Source organism: Leptidea sinapis, chromosome Z (genome assembly GCF_905404315.1).
Source record: "Leptidea sinapis chromosome Z, ilLepSina1.1, whole genome shotgun sequence".
Taxonomy (NCBI): Eukaryota; Metazoa; Arthropoda; class Insecta; order Lepidoptera; family Pieridae; genus Leptidea; species Leptidea sinapis.
In genome coordinates, this window is record NC_066312.1 from 2,592,648 (window position 1) to 2,613,997 (window position 21,350).

A 21,350-nucleotide genomic window follows, 5' to 3' on the forward strand; every position below is an offset into this window, starting at 1 on the left:
CTACTACTCGCCTAAGTCGAGTTAGTAAGTCTTTTGTGGGGCGATGTATATATGCTTTTACAACAAGATCCCAGAAAATTTTCAAAACAAAAGTATCACGTTATTCAAAAGAATTGTTAGAAAACGTTTGTGTGGTAAAGGTTACTATGACATGAATGGCTTTCTTAATGATACCACAGATTGGGATGCATACCACAGAATGGAGCGACCGTCCTCAAGCCTAATTGAATTTGAATTTGAACGTAATGTACTTAATAATTGTTGAATCCATCAATACTAAATTCATTATACCAACAAATTAACCCGTATTTAAAATGTTCGGTTATCAATAATATACCAACTCGCGCAATATTCATATTACTGAAAATTCTGTCTACTTAATGATTTTTCATAGTATTTCATAGAGAAATCAATGATAAATTGATAACAATGTGTATAAATGTAACGTCGTAATATTGAATTCACTCACAAGAGTATTAGAAAACCCTTTTATTACAGGTACTCTACTAATTTAAAAAAGAATGGTTTTGCCAAAACAAAATAATCTAATGGCGATTTTCCAGGGTTAAATATCGAGTCATTGGATCGTTTCAGTTCTACATAATATAAATTTGAAAAAGCGATATTTTTGTCCTGAAAAATGGATTCTCCGATTAATCGATCTCCGATCGCCATCCCCAGCCAGAGGTGTAATCTTAATCAGAACGAGATTTATAATACCAACTACAACGAATTTTGTTTGCTATATTCATAAAGTTATTTACGATAGTATTATATATTATTATGTTAATATTTATTGTTAATTCGGCTCTGAAGATCACGTTCCCTTTAGTCAACTCGAGACAACTCCATAGTGTCAAATAGTTCGTACCTTCAAAGATAAGTAAGGCAACAATTATTGTTGAGATTATAAAACAAACATTTTATGGAGGTATTTGAATTATTTTTTATTAAAAGACTGTGAACACACATGGCTAGCTGTAACATAGTTTTGCATAAATTAAATCTGGCAATTTCAAATTACACATTACTTGGCTTACAAATGGATCTTCATTTATTATATCTCAATTTCGGTAAAGCAATATCATATCAATACCAAGGAATTCTAAAATAATGTGTAAAATTAAGTATATACATGAAGTACAGATTGCACGTTTCAGTAGACAATTAGTAATAAAAACTCTATTCATAATCAATTACTAGGTTATCAATGAATATATAGATTATACCAGTTTATTCTAGATTTCTTCGACGTTTACAAATGCGTAGAACACAAAATATGTATCGAGTTTTCAATTTTAATGAGGCATTGAACAAGCAAAAGTACTATGTTGATATTAAACTGATACATTGTTATGTAACGCGACTCAACAACAAAGATGGTACGTGATTTGTGACATATGAAACGAACTACTTAACATTATCCAATGGTTGTATTCGACGAAAGGATATCATACGATATGTACCTAAACTTACTGCACGCTACCAATTCATAAATACATCAACAAATATATTACAATACTTTTTTTATTATGAAAATAAGGGACAAGACGGGCAGGACGTTCAGTTGATGGTAAAGGTGTTACCTTATGTATCACATTTCATAGTCACATTTGCCCAGTAATTTCACTAGCTACGGCGCCCTTCAGACCGAAACGCAGTAATGTTAATTGTTTGCATATTACTACTTCACGGCAGAAATAGGCGCCGTTGTGGTATCCATAATCTAGCCGGCATACTGTCGGAAAGAGCCTCCCACTGGTATACAAAGGTATTAATTGATATTTAAAAACTATCTATAGTATATAGAATACTGGCAGCATTTTCGCGTTAAATAACTAGGCCGAAATAGCTGCTGGCGCTCGGGTTGCCAGTAGCCCTATTGAGGCGCGTAAATTTTTGTACTTTGTACATTCTTCGCGCCTCTGGCCATAAGGGCCAAGTTTCTCGGCATCAAACGACAGAGAGATGCGAGAATCTACCGATATATTACTGTCTTAAACTGTGGAATCAGCAGCCCCATCACTTTGGACACGAGAAGGAGCCAGTGAGTCGACCCAAGTCCACTTTGTTCAAAAAATCTACTTCTATTCATTACATTACAACCCTTTTTTAATTTACTAATAACAAAATATCTAAACAAACTGCGATCGAACGCTGGAATTGAATAGAATATTTCTTTCTTTGAAATTTTCAAGTTGCAACATTTTATTTTACTTGAGAGTATTTTTAAATACTACTTATTTAAAAATACTAGTTCTAATACTAGTTCTTTCCAATGACGTTCTATACATATAGATGTGCTTATTTTCTTCCAAGACTTAAAAAACACATGTGTCTTTCTCCCTTACTCTAAGAAAAAGAGTGAAGACAATGTCTTGTCACCAACTGATACGTCGACAATATCTACCGATGCTCATATTTTGTCCGTTTATAAATTTAAGCAAGTGTAGGTACAAAAATGATCCATTCAGAATGATATTAGTCTGTGTCCTTCAAACACAGACTGGCAAAACTTCCATAGGATTACAATAATAAAAACATTTACGACCATTTCAACTCTTGCATTCAAAACTCCACGGAAAATTCCATTGAACAAAATATGGCGCCGAGAAATGATATAATACAAGTTAACGGCGCTATAAACTATGTAAAGGAAACGAAATTTGTGCTTATCCTGGCCGTCAAAACACATTACATTGTGTTCGAGTGTGTGGTCATTAATCCAAATTAATTGATATAGTCGTTCGTAGCATTTCAATGCGGTTTCATACGCGTGTAACAATTTTTTTCATAAATACTTATTGTTTGATTATGAGAAATAAATAAATAAATATATAATCCTTTTGAATAACATGCTAAGGATCAATATGTTTTTAGGGTAATCATTTTTTAGCAAGTATTTTTTATTTATGGTTTCTAAACAATTAAAACTACGCTGGGAATATTAGTAACCATTTCGCCAATCATGTTAGATGACCTATGCAATTTTTAGACGCTTTTTATTAGCTTCACCTGTATGTATGTTTGTTTAATTTAAACGGCTAGATTTCGTTCAAACTTTGTAGGTTTATCGAGGACCGATGAAAATACATTGATTGGATAATTGGGTTCCATTTTTCAAATTGCAAAATAAGATTTTTGTTAATTTATATAATTTTCATCTATCGTCGATAAGACAGGATTTGGTGTTTATTTTAGATTTCTTTCCTAATTTTTAGTTTGGTTTTCTATAAAAAGCGTGGTATATAGTTTTTTTTAGACTACTATTTGTTATTATAACTCCAGCTGTCATAGATAGAAAAAGAATTACACAAATGTGTTCTACATAGATAATTATTAATCGAATCATTAATATCATTCAATAAAGGTACCGCTACTGCATTTAACTTATCTATATTCGATATACCTAATATTATTAATGTACTTATCGACGTGCAACGTAATTTAGGCGTGCTAAGCATTTTTTGTGTGGAATTGAATGAAATTTCATTTCCCATCGCGCAGGGATATGTAACGAACGTTCGATTAAAATCAGATCGAGATATCGAATGATTCAAATGATAGCACAACAAAACATGGAACAAATCTTCAATGAATATTCATTTCATATTTTAGTAACCACAAGCCTATTGTTTCATTTTTATTGTACAAGTAGTACTATAGAAACGACGATTAGTCAGAGTAAAATTGACTAGAGTAATGTAAACACAATGAAATTATATAATACTAGCAGACCCGGCAAACGTTATTTTGCCATATAAATTATTTTCTAGAGTTAAACCGTTTCTTGGACATTGTAACATTACTTTATTTTTCTAAAATAAAAGATTTTTTCTAAAATAAACATAGCCAAAGTCTGCTACATACTGCATAAGCTACTCCTTATTACATCAGCTACCTGCCAATAAAAGTCCCGTCAAAATCGGTCCAGCCATTGCAGAGATTAGCCGGCATAAACAGACAGAAAAATTGTAAAAACTTTATTAATTATTTTTAAAACTTTATTGGTTATTTCAATATCAGACACTCCTATTTTATTTATATGTATGTATATAGATAATCAAAATATTTATGAGTATGAATATACAGTGTGTTTTTTTTAAGTGGGACAGTATGGGGAAATCCTAAAGTATAAGAGATACAGGGAAACTGTCTTAGGAAACATTAGGTACTTTTTTGTGAAAAAAAAAATAGTATAGTCAAAATTTTGGTCAAGTGTGAGTTGTCCCTAAAAATGATTAATTTTGATGAAATTTTTTTTTGACGCACATCTACTCAGTTTCATGAGGGGATCATTTTATTGTATGGGAAGAAAAAAATCGGGACAGCAGAAGTTAGTCAAATTTAAGAAAATCGCTTTCATTATTGCAACCCGTGTAAATTGCCTACCACTGCCCACTGCAAGGTTTTTATTAAAAAAAATATTGCTTATTCCAGTTTTACAACAAATACATAGGTGCGTTTCGTAAAACTGAGCTCTTCTTAGTCAAGTTTTTTACATTTGTCGTGAGCTCATCCACTGTTTTATTCTATGTATTGAAAAAACTATTGTCTCGTCACATTGGACCAACCACACAGAAATCTGAACCAACTGTGCCGTTTCATATTATTTGCATATTAATGCAAATTATTTATCAATGACTATTTCATCAATTATCATCATCAAAAGGTCATTTAAATAACTAATAAATGGTTTTGAGTTGGTTTTTCTAAACGTTCGCATTTATTTATTTATTCGAACACAAGTACAAATTATTAAGATTGTATATAGTCTAGTATATCTACTAACCCTCTTATTCATAATAGTCTGCTAACTTAAAGCATTGCTAATTCTCACTCTGTCTTCTTCTATTGACCTAAGTCAGAATGAGAAAAAATACTCCTTAGCGGCTGTTTAAAGTTAGCGGACCATTATGAATAAGGGGGTAATTTAAGGCATTCACAGCATTTCAAAATATATATTTACAAGAGGCAATAACAAGACTTAAAAATTTTAAACAAAATTCTAGTAAATTAAATGAAACTTTGTAGAAACAAAATATGATTGAAATTGACAATTTATGAGTAATTTATAGAGAATATAAGTAATTTTCGTTAGACATCCGCTGAGTTGTCGTTGAATAGATCTAAATAGTAATATATCTAATAGCCAACTGACCTAACAGCCCGATATTAGCAGCCGCGTTAGCTAGTAGTTTTAAAATACTTAAGGAGCTAATGTCAAGCGTGGCTCACTGTTTACGACTTGTCAGTCAAAATCGGTTACAGTAACAGTAGATTCGTTTTTCTTTTCTATCTTGCTGTTAGAAATGTTCTTCTGTATGGTTTAACAGTAATCTTGAACTTCAGTTACATCATCATTGTTCATCGAGATTTAATAAAAAATAAAACCCGCTGAGTTTCTTGCGCCCGTTCTTCTCAAGGCTAAAGCAAGTTTTTGACGTTTAATAAGCGCTATTAAATCCTATTTTGAATTAAAATGTTTGAATTTAAATTTTGATTTGAATACAAATAACAACCGTGAATGAAAATGTCTCCCACTCTTTCAATCGTCTCTTTGCACACACTCCTTCTCTTTCGTTTATATTAAGACGTTTCCGACGGTCGGTGAGCGAAATATCTGAATTGCACGCAGGCAATACGCGATGTCTACGAGAAATGAGTATCTTAAAATCTAATTAATTATTAAAATAATCTTTCCGTTTGTTTGAAGTAACGTAACAATTATTTATTTTAAACTTATTTTTAATCACCGTGGGAAGTTTCACAATATTATAGAGGTGCACGGCCATTGGACTTAAACGTAGCGAAAACGCTTCTGCTGTAGAAGACTCTACGCGCAATGTATCTCACATTGTTGTAGCTTATAGTCAGTGTTCAATATTATGACAAATTATTCGCATGGCAAATAAATTCCTATTGAATTTTGTGTTTTTACCAAAAAATAAAGTGGAGACCGACAAAATCATACGCACAATAAAACTCACTATGGCGAGATACTATTTTTAAAGTGAAAAGTTTACTTTAATTAACTTTAGCGGCGTTGAGCACTTTTCTTGGGATGCGTATAAAATCTTAAACTTGCGTCAGGACACGTGACCTGATCGAAAATTCGTAAGAGAGTCGTTGTAATTATGGATGAAAATTGATTAATTAAAATAAGCGTAAACGGGCGCAAGTGAAATAATTGTAATAGCTCTAAGTGTTAAATTTTTTATGTTATATAAATTTTCTATTTTGTGTATGATAGCGCAATAAATGAATATCGTATTTAACCGCATTGATTATTAATTATTACTGCTTTACGGCAGAAAATGGCACGTCAATATATGATTGAGGACTTATTTTTGCTCGGCTTTATTTGCCAGTAGTTGCTCCATACAACTGTCATGGAGTTTAGCGGGAAAAAAAGTATTCATGAGCCAAACCTTGCTGAAAGTGCATGCCAAAATATATTAGATAGTTTAAAATGTAAGCGAAAAACAACCATCGTATTAATTAGTGGACTTCATACGTGTAACGAAAACTAAGAATTGTAACATGAGGTAGTTATGGAACTGAAAAAACTTCTACATGACAATTAAAACATATTTAGCGATAAAAATCAAGATCCTTCAAATAAATAACGTCTGTTTTAAGATTAATTTTTCCAGTGAAAATCTAGGCGTAGAGACCAGTTTATTTTGTGGGTGTGAACGCAAATTTGCAGTTAGGCTATGTAGCGCTCCTGTAGATAAACTCGGGAAAAATCTACTATTTTTAATAAAAAAATACTCAGGTTTAAGTGTCAATCTTGACACAGAGGTAAATACAATAGAAACTAGGTCTGTCTGCCTACTGTTTATGAAAATAGGATAGTTAGTTGCGTGCTCCGTACCAGTCCAATGAATGATCACCTTTTGTTGTCTGTTGTATGTTGGCGCCAATGCGTTGTGCGAGACAACACGATTGAGACAGAAAGCGGCGCGCTATTAAGGACTTGCGACTCGAGACCGCATTCGTCGGCCGCTCGCTCGGCCACACACAATTTTACCTCATTACTTGCTCGACAGTTAAAGCGGCCTGAAGTGTTTCGAAACCGTACGGCGCTTAACTCTTGAAAACTTTTAAATTTTAGTTTTAATAAATCAAAACGGCGGCCATAATATTTTTGGGAGGTGATCATACAATTGATCACAACTTCAATAGTCAGTTATAGCCCGGGCTTAATTCAGCCGCGAGTTTTATTTAAGAAAAAAGTCGAGGTTATTTATTGTTGGTTTCAATATTGTAGTAGGTAGCTCCGTGAAGGAATTGAAAATGACGAAAAAGCAACTTCACAATCAAGCAGCTATACCGCTGGCTCCTGCTGTATTTAAGGTAAGTTTGTAATATTATTACTTTTCATTAATGCGATATTTGTAATGCTAGCGATAAGTTCAAAAAAATATTTTATACACAAAAGTAGTTGCAAGTGCGAATGTTTTACAGCAGTGCTCGTATTTATGACAGAAAGGATAAGAAGGTGACAATACATAATTATTTTAAGTTAAAACCAGGAATAATGATAGAAAACTATCAATCAAATAAGTGCAGTTACTATTTCCAATGTAATATTTTATCCAAGATTGCTCAAAGGAGAGTTCAGATAGAGCTCTTTATAAACGTTATTTAAAGTAAATAATATACGAACAGGCTATTATTTCTTACAAGTTGGTGCAGGATATACGAAATAAATTATCGAATAATAATTCAAGATTATCTTTATAATATGATACTCTACATTGGATGATTTTAGGTTAAGAATCAGAGCGTATCAAAATATGTAGGTATTCAGAAAATTTAATTAATGAATATGTTATTATTCTAATTTTTAGATACTGTTTTGTAGAAATATCGCTAAAGAAATGCACGGTCGATCTTTCCGGTCTGTTACACTCAGGACGGTGCGGCTCTACATATACGTTATATACGAGTACATACAAACTAATTTTACATTAATGATATCATAGTTGGTGTGATTTTTACGACAACTGTATATTTATATATTTTACATGTGGTAAACAAAAAAGATTTACTATACCGACATTAAAAAAAAGTTACAGAGATATGTCTCTACATTTTTTTTTGGATGACTAAGATTTTAGAACGACTGTTTACTTGAAAATTTCATTCATTCAGTTCATGTCTAAAAAAACGTTTATTAATTTGTTTCAAGTCTTACTGAAATTAACAGGTACAGTTGCATCTTGAAGGTGTTTTAAAACTGAAACATCTGATGCAAGGCAATTTGGATTTAAATGAAATTACATTCGAAATCGCAAGCGGAAATTTGGGTTGCTTAAAACAAGAACTACTCATGTCAAACACTAGTAGCCCCCAGAGGTTTTCTAATGAGACTGTTATGGAACTCATCTGACTATAACAATGAATATTTTCTCTGACAATATTTGTTCACATCTCTCCTCCTCTCTCCAATACTTAATATATCAAAACTAGCTAAAACGCATGTACCCCTGTGGCTTTTTCATTTAAAATAGACAAACAACATAAACTCTTAACTTCTAATTGACACCGTCATTGGTAAAATCTCGAAACTTCTTAATTCTTACTTTGCAAATGATCAACTACTATACAAACGTTCAAGTCAACTTATGAAATGTATATAATTTCAAAAATTCTTTCTTATTTGTGTTTCAAATTTGTGTCTACTAAGACTCTACGTGAGTCATTTTTAACTTAACTTTTTTTTAGTAATATATAAAAGTAGAGACAACTTTCAACCACTACTAGAAAAACACATTACATCTTTCATGCCTTGTAAGTGCGTTATAACTATTGGATCCTGATGAATAAAGTAAATATTTGCCACCAATGGCGGTTCACCGACAGTGACAGATTGTTGAAATACAGAATGAAGCGCTTTGTTGGCTGGTGATTGTTCGCTGAAATTGTCTTGGGTTTTAACATAAATCTATTTATATCACTTTGTAATCCATCATTCCATAATCGCGTTGATTGGACCATCTTATCACTAAAATGAATAATATTCAAAAAAGATTGTCGAAACGTAATTCAATGTAACTTGGATGTTTCGGAGGTCAGTCGGGAGAAACAGGCGAATAGTAAAATAAAAAATTAAATACAACATTTTTAAGATATTCGTTAAAAAATCTGTTATTTTTTTTGTTAATTGAGTCACAGAGCAAATATTAATTCATTATAGTTCTATTGTTAGTTGTACTTGATATATTAAATATGAACATCTAATTCCTCAGTGAAAATATATACGCATAAAAACTACGTTTAATTTGCTTTCACTTCGGAACATTTAACAACCATCAATCAATAATGCAACTAAATAGTAGAAAACAAAAAATAATTTTCAATTCTAAAGTCATAACAATAATGACCGCTTTCTCTTGTCACGCAAAATGGCAAAAGGTTTGAATTTTGCATTGAATGAAGTGTGCGTTTTGTTTAACATTATACTGCACAGTTCCTTTGATATGTTTTCATTTGATGACGTAATCCTATTATCGATTTTCTACTTATTCAGGCGAAACATGTAATTACACTTAAAGTACATTTTTAAGGGATAAAGAATTTCTATCAAACATTCAGTCTAATAAAGTAAGGCATTTGAAATAAATAGACTACAACGAATTTATTTCAGAATATTACATATATTACTTTTATATAACTAACGAAACTTCTTTAATTCATGCTCAAATTCTTATAATTCCTAAGGCACATTTCCATTGTCTTACGAGCATAATTTATTACTTCTAAGACTTTGTGGACTCCTTAAAAAACTTTTAAACGACATCTACTAGATTTACAAAGCACGTGGTCTCTCCAAATGCGGTCGTTAGCCGACAATCGGTGCTCGTGAATGGAAAATTCCATTCGACGGCGCGGTCGCAAGCGGCCAGTCCAACCTAACGCTTCGAGTCACAACAGTAACTGTATGTAAATTATGAACAATGACTTCTTAAATTCTTGACAAATATCTAATTCAAGAGCTAGAGACACTTTTTTACTTACTGTAATATGATATATGTGTATACCATCTATATGTTGTTTAATTTTAATCATTAATAAAGTAGAGTATAGAAGTAGGCGTTACTTTGCGGAAATCCATAATTCTATACAAATGATTTAAGTTCCAATTAAGTAGTATTAGTAAAGTAAGTAATTCCGCCAATATTAGCGGAATTAACACTAAAGAAAACTTAAATCATTTGTATAGAGTATATTAATTACGCCAGTGACATTACTGAAATAAATTATTATATATTTAAATCATTGGTATAAAATTAACATAAATTATTACATGTGTTTTCTATTCAGCCATAATAGAGATATAAATATACATAATTGTGTAGGGTTATTCCCTTCTAACACATGCAGGCTAGTTTTTGTAGAGACCATTTTCAAGTTCCATTCGCCAAACACACATGCATATTATAAAATCCACATACAATGCTATTCAAAGGAACACAGAACTGAGGGGACGTGCAGGCTTTCATAAACATTTTAAACGAGTTATTATTGTTCTAGAGCCCGGTTTGCAAACATTCCACGACAGCGCGTAAAATTTCCACCATCATCTATCATCAGATAATCAAAATATTCTTATGCAAGTATAGTTAAACTTTAACTCCTAGACTATTTTTGGTGAACAATTATAAAAATATTAATTACAATGACCAACAATTCAAAAATTTCATTTTAAATAATATTCGCTTCGTTTAAATGAAATTTTGCTTTTGCAACATTGAATTTTCAAATAAAAAATCGTTTAGAATGAAACATTTAGTGTACAGAATACCCAGACAGATTATACTATACCAAACAATTCTAAATATAACACAAAAATACAAGGCAGACAAAAAAGAATCCAACAAAAGCTAACCTTGAATGCAATGGGTTACCGAAATTTCTAGAACACGTCCCATGAGTATTTCTCAGAAACAGCTCGTCTTGCTTTGGAAAAGACATCAACGATATGATACACGGTTTTATTGTTATTATATGCTTTTTATGATATATATGATAATTATTTTAATGTGGTGTATAACTAAATAAATATTTAAACCGTTCAAAGATTATTCGTTGCTTATTTAAACTACGACTTATAATTTAAATTTGGAGTCTTAAAGATTAATAAGTCATGACTATAACAGATATTTGTCTAATTTGTTTAATTTCTAAGCGGAAGAATTTTTTACTGAGCACTTTGTGAGCATTGAATGAAACTCTTCTGTCACGCTCGAATATGTAACTTTCGTTCAGGTAAAGATTGTTAATGCCATCATCTAGTTCAGTATTATTTCTGCCTTGTCTCAAACTTTCAGCAAACTTTCATATTTAGAACTCGAAAGCGATTGTTCAAATCCTGTCTGAGTTACGAAAGAGACAAGGCTAAAATATATACAGTCAATCTCATCAACAGCCAGACAGACATTCACTGTGGGAGGTTATTGTGTGGATGTGTATAGCTCTACTACTTTCACATAATAATAACATTGTTTTAATGATTTAACTGTTCTCGCGTGACACTCTAGTAGAAGTTATTATTAGACTTATTATTTAATATTTAATAACCACGACATCAATGGGAAGAGGATTTATACAGTTGCAGGCAACTTATGATCAAGAGTAGCTTATTAAAGAGGATACTGTAATAAGTTGTAAGAGGCCTTTGTCTGTTGAGGACAAATGGGCGTTGAGATATTTAATTATTAATATATAGTATCATTTAAACTAGGCTTCGAAAAGTCTGTAAATATCTCGAATAATGGCTTTAAAAAAATTACGACATTATATACGTTGCACAATAAAAGTACATTATAATATCATTGAAGCATTAGATATATTTTGTAGTAGAAAAGCTATCGCAACTCATTATCGCGTACATATTTATTTAAAAATAACAGTTACTTGCCTCGGTTTGTAAAACTAATGTTAATGCTTGAGTTGTAGATAATATATCATACGGCCTTTTTGTACACCAGAAGTAGTTACGTCAGTTTGGTATAGTGAGAACTTTCAAAGAGAATAAATAAGTGCGAAAGATGAAAGAATTACTAGAACATGTACAAATAAATAAATCAAATTAAACAATTCCATCAATTCAAACAAGGGTCTCAATGTCAGAAAAACGGCAGATTAATAAATACAGTATGAAACGATTAAAGAGTTCGTATTTCTCTTGTTGAGTAGTACGAGTAGTAGCTTACCGCCATATTATAAGACTGTATTAACGGGGAAGGCTCGTGAAATTAAAAAAAATTGCCAACTACTTAAATTTCAATGACTGGGCAACTTCTGGCTTACACAGCTCTGTGCATACTTTTTCGAATGGGTGTTAGTTTTTGACTTTCAATTAGTGAGATCATATCCTATTTCGAATAATTAATATTTTAAATTTGATCTTACCCCGTGCTCAACAACATTCTCAAAAAGGGGTCTAAAGCATTCGCATACATACATTTATAAGAAGTGCTTTGGTATAGGCATTTTATTGCTTCGTCCTTTAATATTATATACAGCACTAACCAACCTACGATTCACGTTATCCGAGTCAATAGAGGAAATAATCTAAAATGGCCTATCATGCCTTCTCACTCGCCCACTATTTCTAACAATACAGTTAACACACACGGCGGTACCGTGTGCATAAAAATAATAATATTAACAATAAAAAATAATGTCAAAATTTTAAGTGAAAGCTATTATTTCTTCCATATGGAGTAGGCTTATAATAAAAACACGGATTAGCATAAGTTAGACAGTATATCCCTAAGTGGCTAATGCTTATCCCAGTATATAATATGCTAGTTTTCCCACTGGCCCCTGAACCCCTCTAACAGGAATACAACAGTACAATTGCACTATGGTGATAGAGATAGGTATTTCATCGAATCAGTGAGAAAAGTTGTTTTTTGTATGAAAATAAGGGACGAGACGAGCAGGACGTTCAGCTGATGGTAATTGATACGCCCTGCCCATTACAATGCAGTTTCCTGAGCGGCACTTCAACTGCTCTCGTCACCTTCAGACATGAAATGTTAAGTCTCATTTGCCCAGTAATATCACTAGGTACGGCGCCCTCCAGACCGAAGCACAGTAATTATTACAGATAACTGCTTCACGACAGAAATAGGCGCCGTTGTGGTACCCATGATATAGCCGGAATCCTGTGCATAGGAGCCTCCCACTGGTAGTGTGTGAAGTACTGCAAGGTACTGTGATTACCCCACAGCAGATGACTGCAAAGCTAGTTGGTTAATATTAAATTAGGTCGTTCGACTATTATACAATATATTTCAAAATATTTTCATCTGAAATAATAACAAAACGCACGTCCAACATGCAGAGTTTTTAATCATGGTATTATGGTGTTTTATAACTATTTTCAATAACATTTGTGTAACAATAACGTTTATTTTAACACCGCATTCGATAAACGCAATTTTAACACGTATCGTGATTATCAACGAGTTATATTCTCTGCTATAAACTTTTTGGTCATCTTTTTATATTCTGTGGTTGTTCATGACTTGATTATACGATGCTATTCATCGATTCAAACGCACGAAGATAAGATAAGCGAGGCCTTGAATTCGTTTTTATTATAGTGTGTAAGCGTTTAGCTTCAGGGAAACGTTTTGGCGAACTTGTTTAAAGTTTATTCCTTTTGTTTTGCTAGTTTTATATTCAAACATGTCTTGTAACAAATAATAAAAACGGCAAGAACCTCAACCTGAAAGTTCTTCATTACATTACGTTCTTACATCATCTAACGCGTGCTGCCTTATTGTCGTTGGAAACTAAATTCGGGATCTACAGACAAACTAGCTTTCTCACAACAACAGCCTTGTGAAAATCTTCTTAATGTTTATCCATGACATCACAATACAAGTAATAGAACTATAACGTAACCCAGAGATAGGGGTTGGTACATCATCATCATCAGCCGGAAGTTGTCCACTGCTAGACAAAGGCTTCCCCGAAGGATTTCAACGACGATCGGTCTTGCGCTGTCCTCATCCAATGTATTAGGTCCATCTTGTGGGGGGCCTACCAACACGGCGTCTTCTGGTACGTGGTCGCCGTTCGACGACTTTACTGCCCCAACGGCCATCTGTCCGTCGAACTACGTGCCCAACTGTATGGTTTGGTACCAATAAAAAGTAAAATTACGGATTTACAACGCGGGCCCGCGGCGCGTCGCAGCAAATTTAAGTCGGACAGCGACCAGTCTCGGCGCTCAATAGTTTTGTCTGCCCAAGATTGCTTAGCGGCCATGTAAATCGTGTGTATGTGTGCGTGTTTCGGGCGCTTTTGTGTGAAGTTAAAGTACTGTTCTATTTCTGTATTCTTATGATATGCATAATAATAATAATCACATATCCCACTTCGAGGACTAGTGTTGTATTACAACAATGATTTCATACTCAGTGAAGGTGATTCCTGACTTTATTATTATCCACTAAGACATATTTCGCGATACACCGACAGTCGATAGACAAGCCTAACCGATGGAATGGACTAACATTAGGCAAACGAAGAGTCAGCAGACCAACCAAACGGTGGACTGATGACATAATAGAGATTGCAGGAAAAGGCTTGATGCATAAAAGCTGGAGGAGGCCTTTACTCTAACGAGATCGACTCAAATAAATAGAAAAAGCAACTAATCTTACTAACACCAAACAATTTTATCTTACCTACTAATACCACTAGTAACTCGCTTTGTGAAAAAAGAGTAATGATAAATGAGGCCTTATTATTATTATCCACTAAGACTATCTGTACGTCCCTGGAGTACAGTCCAAGTTGAAATACCTGTACCGAGCTTAAATAAATAACACAGATCTCTTTAAATACTGGCTGGTACTCCCCTTCCGATTTTTTAGAAAGTTATTCCATGGACATTTTTCTCAGTAAGATTCATTTTCGTGCGTAATCTGATGTAAGCAAGGCGATGCTGAGACAAAGCAATATAAATAATCTTAATTCCTTAAATTGTTTTGATTTTTAATTTTGGTAGAAATTATTAAATTTTTTAATTTTAGATTCAAAATCGGCGGTAAATATATTATTGACATAGTCATGAAGTTCTCATATTTTATATTTTATAAATTCATGAATGCAATAAATAATTGATGCTGGTTTAGTGAGAAAAGAAAGTACAATATAATAATTGAGTCTTTCTAATTTGAAGTAGTTTTATATTTATTCCAAGACGGTACAAAGCTATTGAATGTATAACAAAATTTCATGACAAACGTTCATTAGCTTCGCAGTAGCATGAAAATGGAACCTGGCACTCCCTGGTACAATCTACTTACGGCTGCTTATGATATGCCCGATCTATAGTTTAAGAGTATTTCGAATCCATTTATATCAATCGAACTTGAATCTGAAAATAGCCAAAACTTCTTTCTGTCACAATGTTTCTTCTAAACCGTAACATTGCTCATATCTTGGTACCCTATCTCAACTTGATATTGGCTCAATTGTAGTGACCTTTTCGTAAAAGCCACAATGTAAATAAAATAATAGAACTCATACGGATTTTAAAAAAGTTATCACCAATATTTTTTCCGATTCATCTATCGGTTACTGAAATGGCATTATCAGGAAATGGAACAAAATAAACAGATCGCCATTTTGAGTCTTAGAGTCGGCCGTTAGTCAAGGCAAGGCTAATGAACACAGTATATAATAAAAAAGGACGGAAATGTACTTGTGTGATAAAAGTAACACAGATAAAGTTGTTTTTTTTTTTAAACTTTACATTCTTAATATAATACTCCTAATAACAAAAGCCGCCTTCAAGTATGGTCTGGTGCAACTCAGAATCAGCTCGAACCATTTGACTGCGTCCAACGCAGAGCTCTGTGAACTGCTAGATAACTTGGCGTTGCGTAGAGACGTCTCTTCATTGTGTGTCTTCTATCGCATTTATCACGGGGAGTGTTCCGAAGAGCTCTCTCACCTGATTCCTGCCGCCGAATTTTACCTTCGCACGAAACGCCACAAATTAGGATATCATACCCACCATATGGTTGTCTGGTGTCGAAATAGCTTTGTTGTACAATGTTTCCACAACGAACCGACATGGATCTTACTTAGGATATTAACAATTCATTCCTTTTACCGGATTAGAGTATAAAATTTTTGATATTGACTTTGAGTATAACCTCAATAATTAATCTTGCAGCCAATTTACAGAATGTGTATTAAATAAACAAACAAATGCAATTTAATTTAAAATAATAGTAATTATTCATATATATTATATTATATGCTATTATTATAAATGTGTTAGTAACTATGCTTGCATGTTTGTTACTCAACCACGCAAAACCCTGCTGAATGGATCTTAATAAAATTCGACAAATGTCTCTCGACGTTTTATAAATGTAGGTATGTAATTTCAACGCGGACGAAAATTGTTAAATATAATCCTTGCAATACACAACCAATTATATTCTAATCATGACAGGTTATCGAAAAAATATAATAATAACCTGAGTCGATCACGACTGAACAATCATGCGAGTTGGTGAAAAAATGTATAATTCTCTAGAAAACGGTCAATGACCTGTATAAATATAGAATCGGATCTATGAAACCCAACAGCTAAGATGAACATGTATTATGCTTTCACGTAATGAGTTGAAATAAATCTAACGCTTTTGATTAAAAACATTGTAATATTTCGCGAGCCTGTCTGCATTACATTAGATATTCAGGGGTGGAGTAGTTGGACTTACAACAGAGCCACGTTTTATTAAAAAATGGCTCAGTCGTAAATCCTACTACTCCACAGTTGAATATGTAAGTGACCCGACAGCCTGGGACTAGATTATGATTATTTTATAGCAATAGCAATGACAATTCAATATTGTATATTTGATTAAAAAGAGCGCAAAAAAAATGCTGGGAGAGTTTCTTGCTCCGCTTCTTCTCTCTCAGAGCGCCATTTGCTTCCGAAGCGGTGTAGCGTCTAGTATAGACGTTAGAAATGACATCAAAAAGAATTCTAAAGCAATCAATTTTGAGAAAATAAATGCCTTTTATGCCTTTTTAATGTGTCATGGATGGTTCTCGTGTCGCTTATCGCTGAACATTCATCAAGCACTTTTTAATCGTGATATATATATACATTTATGTGATCCCGCATCCATCCTATGTTTGACGTACTTAGTAAGGCCAGTGTGAGGAACATAAAATATAATCGTTAGTCACTTGACATTTGACATTTGTTTGAAGGGTGCATCTAATATACAAAATTTTAAACCTTAGTGTTGGAACTGGTTTTAACCAGTTTAGTTGAGGCCCTTGTCACTTCAAAGCTTAAACTGTGTATATCTTATAGGTATCAAAAATTGTGTATTGACTTAGAAACAAATCGCAAAGTAGTAGAAACAAGTTTCTTGAACTTCTTATTACTATGACTACCACTTACTTGCCATAAATACTGTGACCTCCCTTTGCATACTGCTTCAGGAGCTGTTTCGATTTTACCGCCCTGTTCTTCTTTAAATTATCAGTTAAGAAATGACCAGTACGTCTCTTATAGGCTGCAAGTCCTAAGTCATCTTTCAAAATACGCGACATGGTACTAGGTGCTATTTTCATCTCCCAAGATAAAATCTTTTGCTTTCGGACGGGATTTCTTCGAATTCTTTCCCTTACTGCTTTGACCACCTTTTTCATACGAACACTACGGGGACGGCCAGATCTTTTTGTCACAAACAGTGGAGGTCTCATTGTACCTATTAATAGCCCGATACGCAAACATTCTACTAAGACAAAAGAACAGAGAGTTTTAAAAATTGCATTTGGCTCCATACCTACCTTGTGTAATGTAATCACAGCGATTCGGTTTTCTTTATCACCCCACTCCATTTTATACTTTATTATTAATTTGTTAAAATTACTGTCTTATAAACGTAGTAAAAAATATGTTTGCTGTGGTAGCTTATAAGTGATATAACTCTGTGTGTGAGTGTTATTTGTTAGTTGCCCAAATAAATAAATAAATAATAAATATTGTACAATGTATTGGCGCCTAAATGAGAAAAATCATATAAAAATCATAGATTCCAAATTCAAATGAAATATTTTATTTATTTTAAATTGTAACAGTATTTATGGCCCTATTATTATTGTTATAATTTGACTCTTTTGCTGTGCGGCAAATGATTCAAGTGGATCATCTGATGGAAAAGGGAAACCAGCTAGGTGCCCTATCAACACCAGAGGTCTTGAAGAGAGAGGAAGACCATTTCCGGCCTTCGAAGTAAACGTTTGCTTTTAGCTCTTAGCGGCTTGATAATTACCAATACCGGTAGCTGGCAGCTGATTCCATAGAGTGATTAAAGTTTCTTGCAAATCAAGTTAGCTGTAGAGCCCTAAACATCAACGTTGATGGTGAAACTGGGCTACCCGTTACTAACCAATTCATCACAGAACTCTGTGTTATATATGTGAAATTATCTATATCTTGGAATACCCCCACACCCACGGACCTTGTGTTGAATACACACCCTTAACATCCTTCAAGTATGTTTGTTCAAATTGTCTGGCTAATAGCTCATGTAACCGTGTTTGACTGTATTATATTCTCACGAAGATCTCATTTAGTAGTTAACGTAGTGTTCTTATCGAAGTTCTCTTTATCTTTTTATCTGTAGCAATTATGATAATAGTGCAGTTTAATATCAGAAACATTTATTATGAATACCCACGTCAGATCACATTCTGATATCAACCCGGAAATTAGAATCCAGACAATATTATTATAATCATTTTAAGATAAGAATCTCTGACTAAACCGATAAGTGATGTCGCTGATGTTTCATCGCAATTCACAATTTTTCCGTAGTGGAATACAGAGGACTTACATAAGCTGCAACTATTCATATTTCCTTCACAATAAAATGAGATTTCAAACAAATTAACTTGTTGTAACTAGTTTCAAGCGGTTTTCAAGTGACGTTCGGTTTTCGTTTATAAATTGCGAGGTTGTATTGACAAAGCAACGACTGCATTCAATTTATTGTTTAGCGCGAAAGTAACTGTTTCATGGATAAAGATGTTTTATCAACAATTTTTTTATTCAATACAATTCATAGGAATCGGTGTGAAAATTGTGATCTTAATTTTTTTTTTAATTGTTGTTAACCAAGAATCTATTGACAAGAAATTTATAGTAGAATAACTCGTTATTATGATCGATCTGGAAGTAAAGAGAAATACTGCAAACGCTATGTGTCTACTGTCTTTCATATTATTATATCTTTCTTCCTTTATGTCAGATTACGTAGATACTGATATCAAACCGGAACTCAGAATCCAGACAGTATAATTATAATCATTTTAAGATAAGAATTTCTGACTAAATCAATGTGATAGCAAGTTACTTAACTTTTATCAAATCTAATGATATTTACGATATAGTCGCCTTTTAGAATACACTTGGAAAACCATTTTTATAAACTTAAAATTCGTTTCTACTAAAACTGATTATCCGGCAAACATAAAAATAATGTACTGAAGTGGCTATAGCTTAAATAGTAATTCCTTGAATTGCAGTTATAGCATTGCATGGTCCTGGATCTGTGAGACGAGGCATTATCTTGATGGAACAAAATAATAGTTAGTTTACTTCTTCGTTTCTCAATTTTTTTTTAGTCTTAGTTTATTTTAATTCAGAAACGCCACAACATTTGCTTCGAGATTTCAGGCAGCAGGAGCGTAACCGAACAACGGAAACAATTCCTTCGATCTGCGGCATCGCTTTCTGACGCCTACAGCAGTCTGAAATGGCTTATTTGGATATCATGGCATATGTAGATGATCTGACACGCACAATAGCCTAATCAAGAATTCTAGTGCGTAAATAGCCCAGTTCCCAGTCAAACTTACTAACGCCCATATGATTTTAAGTCTCTCCGTCTTTGCGAATAGCAGTATCTCTTTCATTTATTTGGGTCCATATTTTTATGTAACAATTACTTATTAAGTTGTGATTCAGGTAATTAAGAATTCAAGTACTGTGACTTATTACAATAGGAAAATGTCGTCATTGCATGTATCACCTCAAATAATGAACCGTTTAAAACCAGTTATTTATTTCGACAGCACAGCGTGGTTATAAAAAGAATTATAACATTCTATTTATTACGCAAACTTGATGTTTCAAAAGCGATAAGCCACACGCGTATACTTAGTACCTACGTACATACTTGATCAATCGGTTTGATGTATTTGTGTGTCAATAAATTACTTGTATTTAATTTTACGAATAAAAAAAATAATGAAGAAATAAATAAAGGAATGTTAATGAACTATTCAATACAGGCCAACAACATTTGTTTGTAATCTAACACTTCCATAGTTTGTATAAAATGCAATTTCATGAAATACGTTAATATTGCATCATATTAAACAATTCACTGCTATTTGTTTCAATTAATACATTTTCTAATACGTCTTTCCCTTATATATATCTAATTATCATGAATATAATTGAAGTACATACTCAATAATTACTTTGCAGTCAGTCATTACATTCACAAAATGTTTATATTATCGTAATCGCATCTAATTTTCACGAAGTAATTGTAAGCTATATTTTATTTATAAATGGTATAATTATATGATAAGTTTGTTTTATGTATCAACATTTGACATGCAATATTTAGTATTTATTAATATTTTTTAATACATAAGTATTATATTTCAAGATCCCACCGTTCGATTCTGCAGGTACGTTTTTTTTGATTAAACTAATTTTAAATGAACGATTAGGGATTATAAAATATGTAAGTACCTGTAATTAATTTCCTGATGTAAATTGCTACCATATGTTTTTTTTTATAAATTGAACGTCGTTGTAAAGGAAATTAAGTGAAGAACTGAGAAAAAAATGGATGCCAGCTCTCTTGCTTGCGGCCATTTTTTAACTGGCAACCATAGTTTATAGTGAATAGTAATACATAGTTTATCGTAAATAGTAAGATAGAAATAAAAGAAATTATTTTTCGAAATTTATCTGTTTGTGGATGTGTGTGTGCTAATCTTAGAAAGCGTTAGTTGATTGGAATAACGCGCCTTTTACTGATGTATTGTGGCAAGTTTATCGTAGTATTGAGTTTTATTCGTTTCATTCCAATTGGTTCACAAAAAACATAAGTTGAATGAAATTACAAGCTGAAATAGAAACGAACAAAGTGGCGGATACCAGTGATCTGAATATAAGCTGTTATCAAAGTCATTGTGAAGCTCACGTCTGACAATGAATACAATATACCTGGCAGTCCCTACCCGTGAACGATAGA

At 32.9% G+C, this 21,350-nt stretch overlaps 1 protein-coding gene across 1 annotated transcript in view; it reads left to right on the top strand.

Annotated features, from left to right (window-relative positions):
• The first annotated feature begins 6,996 nt into the window (after positions 1 to 6,996).
• Positions 6,997 to 21,350, top strand: part of LOC126978396 (proton-coupled amino acid transporter-like protein pathetic) — a 44,234-nt gene continuing 29,880 nt past the window's right edge. The window contains exon 1 of the mRNA XM_050827167.1: positions 6,997 to 7,362. Coding sequence (XP_050683124.1) covers positions 7,303 to 7,362 — 60 coding nt within the window. The 5' untranslated portion in view covers positions 6,997 to 7,302. The remainder of the gene's footprint in view (positions 7,363 to 21,350) is intronic.